The 19,966-nt window shown below is 41.8% G+C and overlaps 1 protein-coding gene across 1 annotated transcript; it reads right to left on the minus strand.

The window, feature by feature from the left end:
* Window positions 1-1,319: 1,319 nt before the first annotated feature.
* On the minus strand, window positions 1,320-19,472 carry ints1 (integrator complex subunit 1). The gene is made up of 48 exons (XM_014968991.2): window positions 19,369-19,472; window positions 18,933-19,053; window positions 18,558-18,848; window positions 18,270-18,466; window positions 17,815-17,952; window positions 17,575-17,734; window positions 17,379-17,484; window positions 17,056-17,242; window positions 16,558-16,703; window positions 16,303-16,444; window positions 15,739-15,915; window positions 15,533-15,641; window positions 15,335-15,455; window positions 15,167-15,244; window positions 14,903-15,060; window positions 14,605-14,701; window positions 14,420-14,511; window positions 14,078-14,138; window positions 13,791-13,988; window positions 13,565-13,694; window positions 13,277-13,456; window positions 13,017-13,166; window positions 12,747-12,926; window positions 12,052-12,156; window positions 11,769-11,936; window positions 11,560-11,671; window positions 11,270-11,428; window positions 11,023-11,169; window positions 10,843-10,941; window positions 10,528-10,652; window positions 10,158-10,412; window positions 9,910-10,069; window positions 9,701-9,832; window positions 8,644-8,812; window positions 8,304-8,430; window positions 8,099-8,214; window positions 7,922-8,009; window positions 7,560-7,810; window positions 4,423-4,552; window positions 3,771-3,904; window positions 3,476-3,668; window positions 3,231-3,355; window positions 3,030-3,139; window positions 2,778-2,891; window positions 2,616-2,686; window positions 2,441-2,532; window positions 2,233-2,342; window positions 1,320-2,113 (listed from the first exon to the last, which is right to left on the minus strand). Exons 2-48 carry the CDS (start codon window positions 18,985-18,987, stop codon window positions 1,998-2,000), a joined length of 6,561 nt encoding a protein of 2,186 aa, XP_014824477.2. The 5' UTR covers window positions 18,988-19,053; window positions 19,369-19,472; the 3' UTR covers window positions 1,320-1,997.
* Window positions 19,473-19,966: the final 494 nt, after the last annotated feature.

A 19,966-nucleotide genomic window follows, 5' to 3' on the forward strand; every position in this document is an offset into this window, starting at 1 on the left:
AAACTCTATGCCTTTGGATTGCTCTAAAGTAGTTTCACGTTTGAAATAATCTGAAACTTTAATTTTTTGAGGCCTTTAAATTTTAGATTTCTGTTTTCACAGATTTCTTCTTTTCTTTTTACTTCATAAATTCAACTTGATACAAGAAGCACGTAAGCTTGCCAATCAATATGTTCAACATGGACAAATAAGCAGATGCATTTGAGGGCATCCGCGCTATTAAGATAAATAAAGGAAGAGGTTGTTAGCTTGTCAGTAGTCTGGACACCCCTTGAACCCCCCCGCCCCCTCCACTTCCTTGTTAACTGTCACTCATCCCTGTTCCGCCTCACTGCTGTCCAGCCAATGGGATGCTGGCGCCCCACCAAGGCCCCAAGCTGCTACGACTTGTGTAAGTTGGTTGATTGATAACCATAAACAGAGCTTTTTGGCTGGTCACAGGACACCATGCAGGTGCAATTAACACATGAAACAAAAGGAGCGATGAGAGATGAGCAGATACGGCCGTGAAGGACATGATTGGGTTTTATATACAGGAAAGAATCTGAAGATGCATTTTTAAGAAGACTGAGATTTTTCCCCATCATTTGATAAAGTGTCATAAATGTGTTCTGCACTTTTAACAGAAAGTGCCACGACAGGATCCTCGTTTCAATCATCTGATGCATGTATCCGCAATAATTTTTTTGACAAAATGCACTGACCCGCCGGTTTGGGCATGTCAACATCTTTTTTTTTTTTTTAGCTTTGGCTTCGTCTCCATGTCCTGCTACATACCACACCAGGATCACAGCGCTCTGAAACGCTACACTCTCCAAAGACCATTTTGGTCTGTGTGATTGTCACCAGTTATCGCCATGGTTAGTTAACCGTCAATGGAGGGAGATCCCCTTTCTGTGTTCACCCCCATGCTTACAGCAGACGGTTAACTGTTTCTTCTGACTTCGTTATGAAGTTTTTTTTTTTTTTTTTTTTTTCTCAGACTTGGAAAAAACAACCCATACTTTCACGGCAAAGTGGTTTCCATCACACCACGAGCATTTAGCCTTTAATTTGTCAACTCCAGCTGAAAAGCTGGTCTACGTATCAGACAGCAGTATTCAGTTTTTTTTTTTGTTTGTTTTTTTTAATCAGAATCAGAATAAGATTTTACTTTTAGTCATTTAATTGTCAAATTTGAGGTAATAAATTATCCTGGACAATTAATGAGTTTTTGTTTCAATAGTAAAATAGAAGTCTGACTTTTCACAGAGCAAAAATGATCTCCTGAAATGTAACACCTTTCACTTTCAGATTGTTGAAATAAGAAAAATTAAAGATCAGTATTCCAAGAATGCTTTAATTCACATCAAAGCGGCTCACATATGGAAGTTCAGACTAATTTACAAAACTGTTTTGAAAGGTAACACTTCTCAGTTTTGGCCTTAGTTTTACGGATGTCAGACGTGTTTGAAAATGTGCCGATTAGTTGAAGAAACATGGCAATTAATAAAAGCTGTTCCTGTGACGCATTCAGAATAATCTTTTAAGAAATTCTACATTTAAAATAATGAAAAACATAAAAAGTCACATTGCTCGGTTAACCAGTGGTAATCTAAACTTACTGTGCAGTATTTCCCACCTATTAAAAATATGAAGCCAAAACAAAGTGGTGCGATGAAGTGAGGAAGTAAAGTAATAATGTTTCTAATTGTATTTATCTTTTCACATTTAATTCTAAGTTGAGCTGTAGTAGATTATCAGTGGAGTGTAAAATAACAAGACTGAATTATACCTACTATATATTATTAATACTCAAATCAAATTTATTACATTGCCTAAAATATGCAATATAAAATTAAAGTGGAGTGGTTTATATTCAACACTTCAATTGTTTTTCACTGTTTTTACAGCAAACCACAAAAAGTCATCAATTTATTCAGAACTTAAATGATTTAGGGGAGAATCTTTAATCTGAGACAGAATGACGTTATTTTTAGACAGACTGAAAGTCACAGTTAAGTTGTTGATTCCATATGAAGCACCTTCATGGACTCTGAGATGACTGAGCTGGTGTCAATTTGTCCATAGATGCCAACCAAAAACGCCTTGTGGAGCAAAATATCAGCATGTTCTGCAAAGAAAACAGACAACGGTTCATTGCAGTGACAGATGTCTCACTATTTTCTTCAAAGATGGGCTGGACGAGTTTTTAAACTTCTAAATCACCTCCTGCAAACTTTAGCTCGTTACCTTGACAGAGTAGTACGTATTCTGGGAGATTCCTTAGAGAAGTCTGAACCACGTCAAAGTTACCACTCCCTATGCAGTACATGAAAGTTGGCAGGAAGTCTGTCGCCAAGCTACAGGAAGGAAAGAAAAACAATATTTATACAAAGTAAACCTAAAAAAAAAAGAACTAAAGCTTATTAGGTGAAAAACGGATATTTTCCAAACTCACCTGGGATTATTCTGAATGCAGCGCAGGGCCAAGCTGAAGGCCATGTTCCGACTCAACTCCTCGGACGACGTCATCAGTCTCTGCAGGTCGTTCTGCAAACAGCCACACAAAGCTGTGATTGACGCGTTACACACAACGACACGGATCGGAGTTGACTTTTTCCCTCGTGACTCACGGTGAAGTACTGTATGATTTCTGGACTCCTCCTCGACTTCTCATCCACCTCTGTCAACACTTCCAGCACATCTGCAGCAGACGGTAAAATTCACTCGGTTAGTCACTGCAGATGAAAACGGTTCACGTTCGGGTGAAACTGCCGCAGCGATACGGTTCTCACCCTCCACTGCTTCTCCCTTTGACATCTTCTTCAAGTACATGGTCATATCTGCAGAGCTCAGTGTAAACGGAGCAGATATGTTGACCAGGGGCAAAGAGCCGGCAGACAAATCATCTGCAATGAGAGCAGAAAAATCAGTCGGGAATGGGAAGCAAAAAAATGGAGCTGGAAATGTATCAAATGCTTAAAAATGAGTAAACGATTTACTCTTTAGGGTTAAAAAGTAACCTAATTGGACAGAAAGGTGCTCACCATCTTTCTCCTCTGTTGTGACGTCTGCAGAGGAGCTTTTCACTGGCAGAGTGAGTCCAGCGAGTAGAGATTTTAGCTGAACCAGATCTGGATTTTCTGCACACAAACTCCTAAAAAAAAAAAAGAAAGCAAATCAAATTTTCCTTAAGATCTCCAGCAGTGCTTGAAACCATCAACTTATAAGAGGTGTGTCGGACTTACTGTAAGATGTCAGAGTGTTTCTGTAAATAAGGAATGGCAGCTGCAGCGTCGTGTGTTATGTACTTCTGTGTAAACTGCAGAAACTTATTAATGAAGATCAGCGGAGAACGACTCCTCTGAAAGTTCTACATAAAAAAAAACAAAAAAAAACATGACATAAAAAAACTTAAGACATTTCATTCACTAAAATACGTTTTGTTTGTCTTAATTTTGGAATCCCCTTAAAGGGAAAATGATTTGAGCACCTGAAGGACTTTCATAAATGACAGGAGGCAGTCTTGAAGCGCCCTCTGGTGGTCACTGTGGAAAACGAGCGGTTGCAGGAGTTCCAGGATGGCAAGCACGTTGCTAAAGAACGTCATGTGGTTTTGCTGACGGAACTCCAGCATGTTCAGGTGAATGCGACCGTGTAGGAGTCCTGCAATCATGGGGAGGTGTCTGTGGGACAAACGGAGCAGATGGAACCAGTCACCGTTTTCAAACTGTCCTTTAAAGAAGTAGAAAATCTAAAAGATTGACAAATGTGTTATTTTAACCTACCTGAGTAAAAGAACAGGATGCGACACAGCCAGCTTCCTACAGGCAAGGTTGGCATCAGAGACGCGACCCTCAACAGACTTGGAGTCGCCGACGTCAGCAAGCAGCGTCACCAGGCGATGAACCAGGACATCCAGCTGAGAAGCAGAAAGTCACAAAGTATTTATGGCACAGTACCGAGATTAAAAATGGATTTAATTCGTCACTGAAAGCATTTAGCAAACAAGAAAAAAATAGAGATGCACCAATCAGGTTTCTACAGGTTGATTGAGATTTCTGATTTTCTGCAAGGTCTGATCGGCTGATTCAGATTTCTCTTCCACCGACTACAACGCAAAACTTATTTGAGTGAACTTTCCGTTACACTAACAGTCGACTGTAGAAGATATTAATCACAGCCAATAAATTGCAGTGGTAAATCCACGATTATGGCCGTAATCTCAAATAAAGTAAAAATAGATGTCAACTACACTAATTCCAATCGTCTACGTTTTTGTGTGAGAACCAGTTTCTATGAGTACATCAATACATTTTTGTTAACATTAATGTTGTGCATAAGGAGTCTTTTATACTTAGCAGAAAAAAAAATCTAGCACAAAATGGCTCAAGAAACTGTTGAATCTGTAGCACATGAAGCAGGAGGGACATGTTTTACCTTGCAGCTGCTACCGTCTGCAGCCCCGCCGCTGCTAAACGTGTCTCCAGGCAGGGTCACGTGCTGGATGACCTCAGGGAAGTGGAGATAAATTTGCAGCAGCAGGTTCTGGCACCACTTACTCATTGCACTGAACAAAAAAAAAAAAAAAAAAATCCAAATAGAAATCTGTCCACTACATTTAGAAGTCAAATAAATCAACACAAAAATAAGCAAGAATTGTAACTTTGATGTGGTTCCTTTACGAGAAACTGAGCCTGCCAGAGTATCAACAGCAAAAGCTACAATAACCCAACTGGGATTAATGCTGATGATGTACTGACAACTCAAAATCAGGGCAATTGCAGACTTTAGCAAGTCAAATTTAAGAATTTTTAAGAACTTTTTAAGGCCAGCTTGAATTAAATGTAAGACCGAAAAAACTGTGAATATAGGAGACAACTGGGGCATGCTGTTGGCTCATATGGGCTGGTAACAGAAGTGAACCAATGGCATCGTCCAGCCTTATGCTTGATAGATGCAAAAAAAAAAAAAAAAAAAAAGGCATCTCGCTAGGATATATTAGCAGCTAGTTAACGTCTGACTCTCATCGCAAAACGCAATGAAGACACGTTAAAGGATGTGAACACCCTCCAAACAATTAAAACAGTCAATTTTCCCAAAGTTTTTCTCAGCTTTATCTTTTTAAAATGAACAATCATCGGATCAGATATCCCAGAGAGCAGGAAGCAAAGCCTCCTTTTTGTTTCGGTCCACTAGCAACATCAATTCGCGCTACGAGCATAAATAACATAATGTAATTCAAAGGTATTTGCATTTAAGTCACCGCAGTTCCACCAAATCCTCTTACTGGATAAGGCCCTTGTCACACTCGTGTGATGCAGCCTCTGCTAAATGAGGAGTTTATTACAGCCACGCTTTAAAGCAAATCACAGCGACCTTGAACAAGAGCAAAGAGTTTGCTGGTTGTTACCAGTTTGGGTGTAATTGGAATAAACACCAGCTTATCTGACAGAAAGCTCCCCCAGTAAGAATGCTTTACATACCCTCAAATGTTTAGCCAACACAAGGCCGAAACCTCTTTACTTTCAGCGTGTTTTTATGCTGCCATGTTCCCACTTGCAAGTATTTTACCAGGAAGCTTAGTGCTACTTAAAATACTGTAATTCTGAAGCTAATTTCGCCTGACCTTGGCCAAAGTTTCCTCATTAAAGTGGTTTAATAAGCAGAGACGTGTTCATGAAAGAAGGGTTTGCCTCCACAAAGAGTTGCACCCTGATCTCTGACAGCTAAGTCAGAGCAGGAATTCACAACACAGGCAAGTTTAGGGCTTCAGCCTTAATCCTCTTGCCTTCATTATAATACACTGAGCTTTTAAAGAGATCACACTACAGACGACTTCTGCTGGTTTTAATTTCACACCAATAGACCTAATTATCGAGTTCTCCCTGGTCCAAAGCATTGTGGGTGACAGGGGGAAGTCTAAAAAGTTCATCTGCACGGAGACGGAAAATCTGGTGCAATTTAGCTCGAGTCTATCAGTGCAACATAAGAAAATAAAACATTTTGCAATATTCGAAGATATTTTTGAGGAAATGATTGAGCACTAGAATAAACACTAATTACTGCCACACCATTATGCATTTGTGAAACAAATTAGGCAAATTTCAGGCTGCATGGTGGTGCAGTTGGCAGAACTGTTTCCTTGCAGCAAGGAGGTCCTGGATTTAACCCTGCATTACGTCTGCATGTTCTTTGCATGTTTTCGCCATGCATACATGGTTACCAGGGTGGTACGGCTGTTGAAACACACAGGCTGCTCTGTGTGTCGTAGAACCTCTATTCTACTGGTATTTTCATGCACAAAACATCTCTCAGATTTACAGAAATTGGTTTGAAAGAGACAAAATATCCAGTGAGCTGAAGTTGAGTCAATATTAAAGCACTGCCGACGATGAGGACAAGTTCAGAGAAATCGGACAATTACAGATTGAAAACATTTCCTCGTCTGCCGAATATCGGTTTCAGGTGCAACGTTAAACTTGTAAGATCAGAACTTTATCCATCCAGTCTAGGATCAGTGGTCCAGCCTGGGTTGTGTAATGGTGTTGGGGATATTTTCTTGGCACACTATAGGCTCCTCGACACCACAGACCATAGTGTTCCCTCTGCTGATGACGACTTCATCCAGCAGGACAATGCACCGTGTCACAAAGCTCAAATCATTTCAAACTGATTTCTTGAACATGACGAGGAGTTCACAGCACTCTGATGTGCTTCTACAGGTATCAGACCTCAGTCCAACAGAAGAACTGTTGGATGCTGATGAACAGCAAATTAGCGTCATGATGCGATTATGTCAACATTTACTAAAACTTTGTGGAAATACCTTAAAGTTCTGCCTCTTTAAGCCATATAACCCATCATTAACATTTTTATAAATGTAAAATTATTCAGTAAATGTTATTAAGTGATACTTTTTTTTTTGTTTAGTTTTGACATCAATTGACTTTTGTGTTCAATTATTGGTTAACAGTTGGTATTTATTCTTCTTCAAATATCTTTAAATATCACACACACGTTAACGCACATTAACTCTTGAGGTGTTTTTACACCCAAGGCATCACATCAGTTGAAAACCAAGTTTGGTTCTCACCAGGAGTGAGAGCGAGCATGATCCAACATGGATCTGACTCAGCTTCCAGATCAGCAGGTTTGAGCAAAACGCCTTCCTGTGGCCGGGTTTGCGCTGCATTCAGGATGAAATACAGTAAACAAACTAATAAAGAATGGCTCTCCATTTTTTTCCTTGAAGCATAAAGCCCTATTCAACTTTCAAGATGTCTTCTCTGATAATTCTGACTGAAATAATGCAATAAAATTAACTTATTTGTTTTACACTGGCTCAGAAGACAGAATCTGCTTTCTGTGTTTACACTTGGTTCTCTCACCCTGGACACGTCTGACCAATAAACAGACTGAACGTTCACACTTGGTTTTTAGTGACAGATTTAGGTCTGCTTGAAGTTTTCTGTGTGTGAAAACAAACCGAGCCACTGGAAAAAAGTTACGAGTTAAACTCATTAACTGATTCAAAGCAAAGCAAAGAAACTACAGGTGTGAAATTAAAACCTTACCTGTCATCCCTCTTCTTTGTGCAGTTAATGAGGTATTCCGATACTTTCTTGATGTTTTCGAGGGACCCGTCACAGTAGGAGTGAAGGAGAGGAAGTCTGGACTGGATGAGGGAGCAGGAAGCCTGGTCCAGGCCGCTTCTACCATCGCTGGGTGAGCTGACGCTACTGAGCTTTGATTCTGACAAGATCAGGTCCACCAGGCTAATGAGCTCCTCGGAGCTCAGCCGCAGTACGAACTTCTCCGTTTTCTTCTGCAGAAGCAAATACAATCAGAGTCATCAGCCGCAGCAGGTACAAATGTATCACCTTGTTTTCAACAGAAACAACATGAAGTCAGGAAAGTGTGAACAGTTTAAAGTTACCTGAGGAATCTTCTGGTCACGTCCTTGCCAGATGCGTGGAATATGACTGCATGCCCAGAGGAAGTCTAGGGCTGATGAAGGATCCAGTCTAACAAAAAAAATAAATAAAAATATTTTAGTCATTTGTAATTTAGTATATATTACTATGTCATGAAGAATATTGCAGATGAATTGTACTTGTAGTCTCTGTGCTTGCAGAGAAGTGCGCTGATGCACTGCAGCAGGGTGGACCAGTTGGACTGGTGAGTAAGCAAGGCCAAAAGATAAGGTCTGTAAGCCGGGGTGCCTCGTGCCTAAAGCACACAGAAAAATGGATCATTTTTTTGTGTTATCCTGTCATTTGACCAAATGAAGGAAAGTTCCTGTACAAATTTGATTTTACCTTGTTGAGGGCAAAAAGCAGCTTCTGCTGCAGGTCTGGGCACACTGAAGTCACTTCAGGGTCGAGATGCTCCAGCCAATCAACCAGCAGGCCGGAGTTCAGTCCTGACTTAGTTACCTCACAACCGCTGATGAAGGGCAAACGGAGAGGTTAGCTCCTAAACCTATAAATCTGCTAAATCAATTAGGCAAGACCCAACAGCAGCTTAAAAGTACAAGACGACACAGAGCAGGTGCAGTTCTGCTGGCTCCGTCTCTGTCAGGTGTGTCTCTCATTTGGTTCAGTCAGACGTAAACATTTCTTGTAGAAACCAAACGGGATAAACTGCTACAGTGCTCACCTCTTCGTTTCCACTTCCTTTTTCCCTAGTCTCTCTTCGCCTTCCTGGAGGAGCAGGGATATCACCATGGCAACAGGGCCAGCCACCCCATTCTGAGTACCAACGGTCATCAGCAGGGACAGGAGCTCCTCCAAATACGGTGACTTTACCTCCATCAGCCCTTTCAACACTAACAGAAATAGGACAGAACGATTAAACCAACAGAAACAACCACTGAGCTTTAACCTGATGCATGGAATTAAACTTAAGTTTGAGATGCCATTAGGCTGCAGCTTTGCCTTCTTCTATTAATTGCATTAGGGCTGAAACGATAAATCACGATTAACTGTGATAAATTGACTACTGAAATAATCATCAGCTCTTTTAACTATTGCCTAATCATTAACTGGAGTAAACACAAGCAGAAAAAGGCCATTTGCTGATCAAACAACACAGTCAGAGCAGTAATTTGGCCAAAACTGTACAGAAATAAACATTTTGCAGTAAAGATGACTAACATTTATCTGTAAATATCTCCTACCCTGAACTCAGGTGGCATAGTTCTAGCTGCACTTGTTTAAAATTCTGTAAAAACAATCTTATTAAGCACCTTTAGCTACCCAAATATCACTTAATCCAAATAATTGTCAAAAAAAAAGTTGTTCTACATTGTATTAATGGTGAGTTCTTCACACGTTGATGATAGGAGTATTTTTTTAGCAGCAGATGCACCCTTGGCAACAAATGATCAAGTTCACACCAAAAGAATGCTGTTTTGCATTTTAGGCAAAAATAAATAAATAAATAAAATTCTAATTTCAAACAAGGAATCAAATTGTTTATTTGCATCTTCTTTCTATGCGATTAATGATCAGAATAATTTATTAATCGATTACTAAAATAATTGTAAGCAAAATTACAAAGTGAGTAGCAGATAAACTTCAACTTTCAGCCTGAATTCAGACAAAATTTTTGTTCATACAAAGGCTCTAATGAAAGAATGGTAATGTCAAAGCTTTGTGTATACACAATAAACAGCTTTAAGGATCCGTTTATTGTCCCTCAGCTCCACTGATACCTTTGCCAATGAGCTCAGGTTCAGCGTTGCACCGCTCTCCGGTTTTCAGCATCGCCATGACAGCTCTCAGCGGCACCTCGGGGTCTCTGCGGTACGCCAGCGTCTCGGCCAGATGGATGAAACCCGTTCTCACTGCAAAGCAGCAAACACGCATCACGTTACTCATGCAAACATCAATCCACCAGCATATAAAAAGAAAGTATTCTCACCGTCACTGTGGCGCTGTATGTGAGTGCTCTGACCAGCGAAGGTCTTGAGAAGGGGTTTCAGAGGTCCGACCTCCAGCGTCGGGTTGTCCAACCACATCAACATCTCGACGACGACTTTTAGGAATAGAGAGGAGAAAGCAATGTCCTGGGAAACGAGGCGCTGCAGAGGCACAGGGCAAAACAAAATCAGACAAAACTATTACATCAAGCGGGAAGACGGTTACACACTGCATGGTTATATCTTTCACCTGGTACAGATGAAGTTGGCGCATTAGAGGACAGGAGAGCGCATGGCTGCGGTGCATTGACATCACAATCGGCCCCGCATGGGTGGACGTGAGCAGAGCTGCAACAGCCTGCAGGAGACGAAAGGCCAGACCCCCCTGCTGAATCTGCCCCTGCCTGGCCCGCATCAGCTCCTTAGCCAAGGCCTGCTGCAGGGTGAGAGAGAGCTGACTGGGAGGAGGCCCGTGCCAACGGGGGTCCACCTTTATCGGGAAAATCTGGGGAAGACAATATAAACCAATTGGTTTTATGTACGTGCTTAACAACTTCACGGACGACAAGAAACAAAAAGTGGTTTGGGAAGTTGTTTAGAAAACCAAAAGAAAGGAAGACCTGAAGCAACATGCCGGTGAGGTCATCCTCAGGCCCGACTGGTGGAAGCTGAGTGGCCGCTCTCATCTTTACCGAGCTGTGAGGCGTTTCCACGGTAACTTTTGCCTTGTTCGTTTCCAACGAATCTGCCGAGAAGAAAGCATTTAGGAATCACAAAACCTAATTTGTATCCTGTGGTTCATAAATTACATAAGTATGTGGAAGTTTAATGACATAATAAAGTTTTGCTGATTAAAGTTATTACAGCTATGTAATCATTTGCTGAACATATTGTTTTTATGTGCAGCACAAAAACAATAAGACAAAGTAACTGACCTCTGCGTGGCGGAAGGGATGAGCTAAGCAAAGCATGGAAAGTGTGCCCCCCAGTGGCCCCTCGCTCATGCTGCACCTCAACCAGATGAGCCATGTAATCTGTTGGTGAAGGAATAAACACATTATGACAATTTTAACTGCATTAACTCTTAAAAAGAACGTCTGGAGGAAAAACCTTACGTTTGTCCATGATGTTTTGCTCCAGACTGTCTGGATCATGAGAGACGGCCTGATCCAGGTACTGCAGGAGTTTACTCATGCTGGAGACGGGAATGCCAAACGACTGGACGAACAGCAGCAGCTGCTGAGGCTCCAAGTCCTGTAAAGCTGAAAAAAAAAGAAATATAAAACAACAATGTTTGGTTCATGTAAAAAAAAAAAAACTTTCCCGTTGGAAGGTAATTTTAGGAACAGTAGGACATTTTACCTGCATCTACTAATCGAGAGACTTCTGAACGGATCATCCTCAGTTTCAACCAGTCCGGCAGCAGCAGAGCCTCCTCCGAGGTGTCGACCAGGAAGGCAGTAGGCAGAGGTTTCTTCTCAGGAAACCAGATGTTCAACAGAGCATAAAAATCACTCTCTCCTGTAGGAAAATAACAAAGGGGATCCCACTGTATTACAATCAAGCAGAGCCAAAACTATAAAAATCATTTGGACGAACACTCTGTTCTTCCATCTTCTTTAACAAAGCAAACCTAAAGTAAGCTAGTCTACCTTTGGGTGGTCCCAGCGTTAGCAAGATGACCATAGCATGGACAACAAGAATGTGCATCGTGGCCGTCTCTCCTGTCGTCCAGCGGAGGAACACTTGGTCCTGAGACTCTGACTGGGAAAGAAAATTAAAATAAAAAAAAAAATCAACGTTGAGATCTGTTGCAAAGTTTGAAGAAGCGGTTTCACTTTGTGTCAATTGTTCGTCTCACCCAGCTGTACAGATCCTCGCCCTCCTTCGTCTTCCTCATCCTCTTGATGTACGTGGAAAATATAGTGAGGAAAGCAGAGAGCACTGCGTCGGACTCGGGTCTGCCGGAGTGTTTGGAAAACAAACTGTTCATGATGGTGGAACGCTCCACAATGAGCCGGGCAATGTCCTGGAAGAAGAAAGACAGCGAGAGAGGGGAAAAAAAAAAAAAAAAAAGCTGTCAGCACTCCTCTGGGAAATAAAAGCGGAGGCAGGAGAAGATGCAAGCAACTTGCTTTGATTACCAGCGCCAGGTCATTATGAGCTGCCTGCTCCTCTATTGGAGCATGCTGGGAAAGGTAGATGAGGTATGCGCTGATGGTCTGGGGATCTGTTTCCATGTGAATGGCCTTTAAGAAAGCAAAAAAAAAATACATCAATTGTTAGGTTCCCACAGTAAAATTTAAGCATTTTTCAAGGTATGTTTTCAATCTTTCCCAGCACCACACTTTGGAGATAAAAACAAAAGAAGACAGTTTCAATTCATTATTGTATGACAACAGTTATTACTGCTAATAATGTCTCGTGATGGTATTCCACATAGTAGGGACAAAGTAAACTAAAATATAACAAAATGCTACTTTTTGAAAAGTCTCTCTCTCCTATACGCATATCACTTGAGCCATTAGGAATAACAATAAATATGCATTACATTGAACAAATCTGTTTGTGTTGAGGTAAACGACCTTCCGTCTCAAATTAAACACAATAAGACTCATCGCTTGACTTTCTCTAAACAGTCTTTTCTTTCGCAAAACTGTGCAAATGGAATATCGAGCACTTTCAAGGGCTATATGCAGAAATCAAGCGCTTACCAAACCTTGAAAACATCTTATAGAAACTCAAGCACTCTCAAGAATTTCAAGCGCCCATGAAAATCTGGAAAAAAGCTACACAAACGGCACGAGTTAGCGACAGCCCGTCGTTGATCCGGACTGACCTGCTGCAGGGCGGTGGATGTCATGCCACGGACGCTGTCGAACAGGGGGAGCTTCGGGAGGTCCTGCAGGAGCCACTGGTAACCAGGCAGAAGCTCGGCATCTGCAGAGTCTTCCTCCATGGGCTGCTCTCGCTCCTCTCCGTCTTTTAAGCCTCCTTCGCTCAGCACCAAAGACAAACCCTGCATATACATAAAAAATACAGGAACTTAATTTGTTCCCCCAACACAATGCGACTAGCAGGAGTTTTCACTTGGGTTTTAGTTTGGTACCTTCATGGCTAGGACTCTGGAAGCAGCTTGGGAAGAGCTAAGACGGCGCAGGAAGTAATCCAGAACTTCGCAGGTTGTCTGTTCATCAGCTTTAGAACCCAGGAGAAGATCCTGGAGTCGTCCAAGCAGCTGCCTCTGCTTTTGTTGTCGCTACGAGACCAAATAAGGAACAGTTAAGAATCTGTGTTTTGTATAATCCAGCATGCATTAACTTTAAATCCAGGATGGTAACTATAAAAAAAGAGAAAAAAAAAATGCACCTGTCTCTTTTTGGCTTTCTGCTCTTTGCTCTCTCCGTCTTCGTCGTCCTCCACTGGCAGGCTGTCATCCGCTGCGTCGTGCAAAAGGAACTCACACAGACACTGAACTGGAAGCACGTCCAGGGAACCCTCGCTGGACTGGACCAGGTCGGCCAGCCAGGGCATGGACTGAGAGGACGCCTGTCAGATTAAAAAGCAGAAACCTCAACAATCAGATAAAACTCACATTTTCTCTTACGTTTATCCATACAGCGGCAGAAGCAAGTGTCGCACGGATGTTTCCATCACCTGTCTCTGGATGATGTTGAGCAGAAAGTCGGGGCTGCGGCTGCGACAGAGGAGATGACCGAGGCGGAGCGACTGGTTGAGGCTTTTCACCTGCTCCTGCACCTGAGGAGGGGGCCGACGCGGAGGACCCCTTAAGGAAAAAAACACACATTATGGATTTTAGAAGGCGGGGGGTGGTGGGGGTGTTGTAAGCTTAAAAATCTGGATCTCTCGATTAACATCTCACTGTGGGTCCAGGCTGGTGAGCTGAGACAGCAGCAAGCTGTTGCTCTCTGTGATGGTCTGCTTCGTAGAGGCGGCCGCCAAATGGCTCTCAAAGGCCAAAATCTCCTGCTTCTCCCGCTGGGAGATCTGCAGCTCCCTGTTGATCATTTCTGTCTTTGTGTCCTCGTCGGCGACGGTGCACGGCGGGTAAGTGTAGTTACTGAGAAATAAAAGAGAGAGAAAAAAAAAAAAGTCTTAGCCGGTGTTCGCTTGGAAATGATTTTACTACAAATTACATGGTGTACTTACTTTGTCATTACCATCTCCATAAGCATTTTCAGGGTAGGATAACCATCCCAAGCAGCCAAGCCTGAAGAAAAAGCAAAAAAAAAGAGAGAGAGAGAGAGAGAGAGAAATGTTGGAGCATAATAATTTCAGTTCATTACTAGAGTATAACTTCAATGTATGTGATTGATCACCAACACAAACTAGTGCATAGTTGTAAAGTTAAAAAAAAAACAATACATAGTTTACAATTTCTCAAAGATAAAAATGTGACAAATTTACCATGCATTTATTGCTCATGTATTGTGAGAAAATAGGCCAAGGATGAATACTTTGCAATGTGCTATACGCATGTTAGTACTCTACCTATTTTTTGAGGATTAAAGGCAGCCACCACCAGCAGCAGGAGCCACGCCTTCCAATAGAGAGTGGATATCGCCAAATTTGGCGGTTGGTACCTTAAAAAAGCAAAGTCATGAGTTATTTTTAGTTTGTGTTTGAGTGACCCAGTGTGTGTGTCTTTCAAAGACAATAAAAGACCAATGTCCTACCCAGCTGGCAGCTGAATGTTGTCTGGGTGGTGGTATGTACACAGATTCAGCACAGCATCAATGAGCTGGATCCTCTCCACTCTCAGGACCTCTAGATCTGTTTAACAGGAAACCAGATCAACAAAATTAGCTTTGCTCCTGCTTCACAAACACTACTCACAAAGATAAAACGTGAATGAAGGAGTTCCCTCTCTGAATAAGTCAGGCGACACATTACGCTGACGCACACGTGTTTAAAGTACTGTCCAAACATTTTGACAGAGAGTGAAATAAACGGCTGGATCGGATCCTCGCTCACCATCGGACTGAACCGCGGCGGCTCTCTTAACCAGGTGATCTGCGAGCTCCATGGCGTCGGCCGGGCCCAGAGGCAAATCACGGGACAGCCCGATGACCAGGATGCGCATCAGCGTGTCCTCGAGCAGCGGCACCTCAGAACAAAGGCGGAGGAAGAAACTGAGGGACAGAAGAAAAAAAAAAAAAACAACAACAAAAAACATTAAATCAATTAAAGACAGTTGGAAAACAAAAGGACGGTCAGAAATGCTGAAAGTAAACTCACTTCCTGTCACTTTCTGGAGGCCAGTTGTCCCACTTGTAATAAGTCTCAGGCTGCTCGGTGAAAAGCACTTTGTGAAGGCTGCACACGAGAAGGAGATAAAGTAATGGAAACAAAAGTCAAGCGCAAAGCTAGTTTGACAGTAAACATATCGGACAGGTTTACACTCACCAGTGAACGTAGTCTTTTGCGCCCACTTTGCTGATTGTAGGGACCACCGTGTGGAGCCACCACACAGCGTCTCTCTGGATGGAAGCAATCTGATTCTGGAAGGACCTCAGGACTTCCAGATCTGAGAAAAAAAAAAAAAAGAACTTGTTCAAGTCAACAAAAAGCTGATCACGCATCATTGATCACGTCATTCCGTACTTTTTTTCTCTCCTTTGTCCCACGCAATGCCAGCTTCCTTAACTTGAGCAGTGATGCCCAACATCATGGAGACTGTGAGTAAATCCGTCACCTGGATCACGAAGCGCTCCTACAGCGAAGGAAGGGGGTTAAATAAATAAAGAAAACGGCTGAGGTGAAGCAGAGCAGGAAGGGAGGGGGGGGGGGCGATCTTCACATCTGCTTACTTTGAACTCCATGTCCACATAGCTGGTCTCTTTTCTCTCCTGCATCAAGCCGAAACAAAACGACTGGAAATTGATCTCGTGCTTCGTCTGTTTGATGATCTCCCTGAGCAAAGCTCGAGAGGCTCGCAGGTAGTCGTCCTTATTGGTTAGCAGATCCTGGAACACCATCGCCAAGAACTGCACACGCAAAGACAAGAAAAGAAATGTCTTTTGAGGAAAGAAAACAAACTTTAACTGATTGCAAATGAATAAGAACATTAAATACCTTCAAGGTTCAAAATTCAACTTTTTTTTTTTCATTTTAGAATTTTAAAGTGCTGTAAATTTCTGGACTGTTGAGCATATCTGACAAGAAGCCACATCAACTAACTTTAAGAAAAACAACAAAAAGTACATATATAGGCTGTATTTGTCTATCAACCACAGGAGTCCATGTTTTAACATGTATACACAGAACTATTTTTTGAACTTTTAATGAAAATAATTACATAACAATATGTAGTCTTCCTTGCCTCAAAGGAACCCTCAATTTGTGTCCGTGCGACTAAATGAGTCTAATCTCACCTTTGGTGCTTGTTCGGGGCTGTGCTGCAGCACTGTGTGCAGAACCTGCATGTTGTTGGGATTCCTGGCATTAGAAAGTTCATTGAAAATCACCAGCTTCACCGTCGTGCCCAAGTTGTCTCTATGTGCATTCAGCAGCTCTCTGGAGAAGAGCATCCAAAGCACATGTTAAGAAATGAAAGGAAGAAAATAAAAATAAAAACGCCGACACTTTTATAACAAGTCAGAAGAATGATAGCGAGCGGTTACACACACCTCACACACAGCATATAGTGATTCAGCAAAACTTTAGGTTTCAGGCGGATCTTGATGAGGCTGGAGATGACCTCCATGTCGTCGGCTCCGTGTGTGCTGCAGTTCATGCACAGCGACATGAGGAGGTCCTGAGCGGGTCGAGTCAGCTTTGTACACAAGAAGGAAGGGGAAAAAAAAAAAAAAAAAAAAGCAACAGTCAGCTACAAATAACGACGACGGAGTGCCTCTAATATATTGACACAACTGTACTAAAAGTCAAACTTTAAACCAGATCACAGTTGATATTGACTTTCAGAAAAAGCTAAACGGTCCAGACATTTTTTTTTAGACCCACAGATGAAAGTGATAAAATCAACCAGCATCACAAATGAAATCTTCAAAGCAAATAACGACCCCATTTCAAACAGGAAGAGTCTATGTCCTTTGGCTTTTTTTTTTTTTTTTTTAAATAGCTTATTTTGTGAAAGACATTACCCAGCATTCATGTGTATTTCTTACCTTCGGGTTCTGGAGCCACATCTCCAGCCTCTGCACAGCCAGAAGACGGGCCTCTTTGTAGCCACAAGTTGCGGTGAGCAGACGCAGCAGGTTCCGGGACACGTTGTCCATCGGTTGCCTGCGGTTCAGCTGGTCCCTCAGGACGTCCAGCACGTAGTCTTCCACACTCTCTGCCAATTCCTCATACCTATAAAACGAGACACGATCAGAAAAGGACAACAAAACCACAGCAATTTAAGAGGTTTTTGAAATAATGTTTTAGCTTATTTAAGTGCAAAACACTAACAGAAAAACAAAGAAAAACAGCCATGCATCAGTCATACCTCGGCATAATTTGGCCTTCATCCTCAGGACTAAGTTTCTCTTCTGCTATTAGTAATTCAGTCTGACTGTCATCTTCATCTGGCGTTGATGGATGAGGGCTGTTACCTAGCAGATCAAAAAGCAAAACATGACATCAGAAGTCGGTTAAAAAAAACAAAACATAGATCTGGCCAGGTCAGAGAGTATTTACGCCACCTGCACTAAGATCCCCAGGAGTGCGACCACTGTCAGCCTGCAGCAGCATACTCTTTGGTGGCATCTTAGTGCCAAAAGCCGTCTGGATGTTGTCGACAAAAGTCTTACAGTGTGAGCTGTCAACCCAGATTCTTTCTCCAAGCGAGTCTTCGATATAAACCTAAAAAAAAATGCAGTTGAGCACGTGCAGTAAGAATTTAAACCAATACTTATATTTTGCTAGTTTCCAAATGTTCTCACTTTGACAAAGATTTCTGGCCAGTTCTCGTCCTCCTCGTAGGCTGCCATGAGTAAATTGCACGCCAGAACTGACACCAGGCTGTTGCCTTTTGCTTTAAAGTTGATGGAAGCGTCCCGACGCAGGAGGCTGCACAACGCCTGGTGATGCCGGAGAGACAGGTAAAGAAAATATACTAGAAATTTAACAATTATAAGATTATTTGTTCACAGTCAAATTCTTTTCTGAAAGAATAATTGGTTTATTTATCAGAAAATTAGAGAAAAATAAAACAAGCTGTACAAGAATCTCTGGTTTAAGTGTATACATTTGACATGGTGGCGACGATGTACCCTGGCAACTGTATGAAAGTGGATTGTGTGACTGCAGAATTTCAAAATTTGTCAAATTTTATCATTTAATCTGTGTGGATTCTATTACACCTGCATTCCATTCAGTAGATCCTTTTGAGTCTCACCTCAATAATTCCTTGAGTAGCAAAGACATTGGGCTTGATTTTGGCCAGAAACATTAGGCTGAGGTACAGAGTGATATCCGGTTTGGCTCTGTTCATCTTCAGCTGCCTCACTGCTCCGCACAGCAGTCCCTCGACGCGATCGTCGTTTCCATCTGACTCTGCAGCTTCGATCTCATCCAGCAGAACGGCTGGAGATACTGCACAAATGAGGAGCAATCTGTTAGGAACTACAGAATTTTTAGTTGGTCATTTGTCAGATTATGTGCTGACATAAAACAAGTGGTTTACCTTCAATTGGTACCACTGAAGGCTCCTTTATCGAGGGTGATATAGCCCTCTTGTCCACTGCTGCAACATCGGCGAGGCGTCCCAGAGCACTGACAGGAGGAGTGGTAGATAATTTGGGTCTCTTGGTAAGGGTGGACAGGCCGGATGAGGAGGGCAGAGCAGAAGAGGCCTCTCTCTTACGGTCAGCAGGTAAACCAGTTGATGCTGGCTTTAGGAGGACAGGAGGCGCTTTGGGTTCTCCTGACTGGCTCTTTGATCCCAGAGCGATGAAATCCCCTGGTGGAGGATGGGCTGAGAAAAAAGATGGCACATTTATCATGTCCAATTTACTTAAGACAGAAATCAGAATGAGGCTGGCTTTTTAAATTGTGCTACCTGACGGTTTTGCAGCACTTGGGCGCCTCAGTGTTGTAGGTTTTGGACGATTCATGTTGATAGACCGGTGCAAGAACTCAAACAGCGGGATGAGCTAATAACATTGTCTTTGAGGAGCCCTCTAATGATAAAATAGTAAAGACAAAGTGCACACGGTTGTGTTACAGATTTAAAATAATTTCTATATGAAGCCTTTATACTTTCTATAACATTCATATTACACACAGGAGTGGCAAAGTAACAACAAAACACAAGCAAAGCCAGTTACCTTTAGCAATTTAAGCTAACTTAACGGGCTAAAGTTTTAGCATCAACGACAATCACAGCAATTTTTAATTTATCTTAAAACCAGACAGACATTCAGAAAATATAAACGCTTTATAAAAAATGACTAACTCTGACAAGGAATAATATACCATGTCAAAGTAAAAATTACCGTCTCAATAAAGATACCCCAAATTGTAAGCGATGGTGGCTTCTTCTGTTGTTATAACTTTTTCATTATCCAAGAAAATTACCAACACCGCCATCCTGCGTAACGTGGCGTCATAACAGTAAAGCGGTACAGATCGGATTTCTGCTCCCTTTTTCTAATCTATTAATAATATTGGTAATAATGTTATAATGATAAATATTACAGTCAATTTACGTTTACATCGAAATACTTTCCAAGAAACCCGCAATAACCTTAAGCTTAGCAGTTCAAAATATAATGTTGATGACTTGTAGTTACTCAATAGGTCCACCAGGTAGCAGTATTATACCTACCCATCCTCAAGCTCAGAGACTCGCTCACAGAATGACGTACTATGATGTTCACAAAATGGATGTACTTATGCATAATGAACACATGAGGGCAGTAAAAACATAACATTTTTGATGGAAAAAACATAAATCAACTTTTTTTTTATCTTGAATGATCAGATAATTAAAACATATTTGGGGTCAAATGTGTATAGAAAGCATCCAGATGGATGAATAATCCCTTTAAGCTAGAATTTAAATTGGTATGTTTTTGTGACAATGTAAGAAAG

This window comes from Poecilia mexicana, unplaced genomic scaffold, assembly GCF_051168715.1.
Source record: "Poecilia mexicana isolate PSO_F unplaced genomic scaffold, ASM5116871v1 scaffold_8, whole genome shotgun sequence".
NCBI classification, from domain to species: Eukaryota; Metazoa; Chordata; class Actinopteri; order Cyprinodontiformes; family Poeciliidae; genus Poecilia; species Poecilia mexicana.

Excerpts from the sequence above, each read along its gene's own strand:
- ints1 (XM_014968991.2), bottom strand. The coding sequence starts at position 18,987 with ATGAATCGTCCAAAACCTACAACACTGAGGCGCCCAAGTGCTGCAAAA. Across the intron at positions 13,695-13,790 it reads CTCACCAGCCTGGACCCACA|GGGTCCTCCGCGTCGGCCCC; the intron begins GTGAGATGTTAA and ends TTTTTCCTTAAG. Across the intron at positions 12,157-12,746 it reads CATCCACCGCCCTGCAGCAG|GCCATTCACATGGAAACAGA; the intron begins GTCAGTCCGGAT and ends GCTTTCTTAAAG.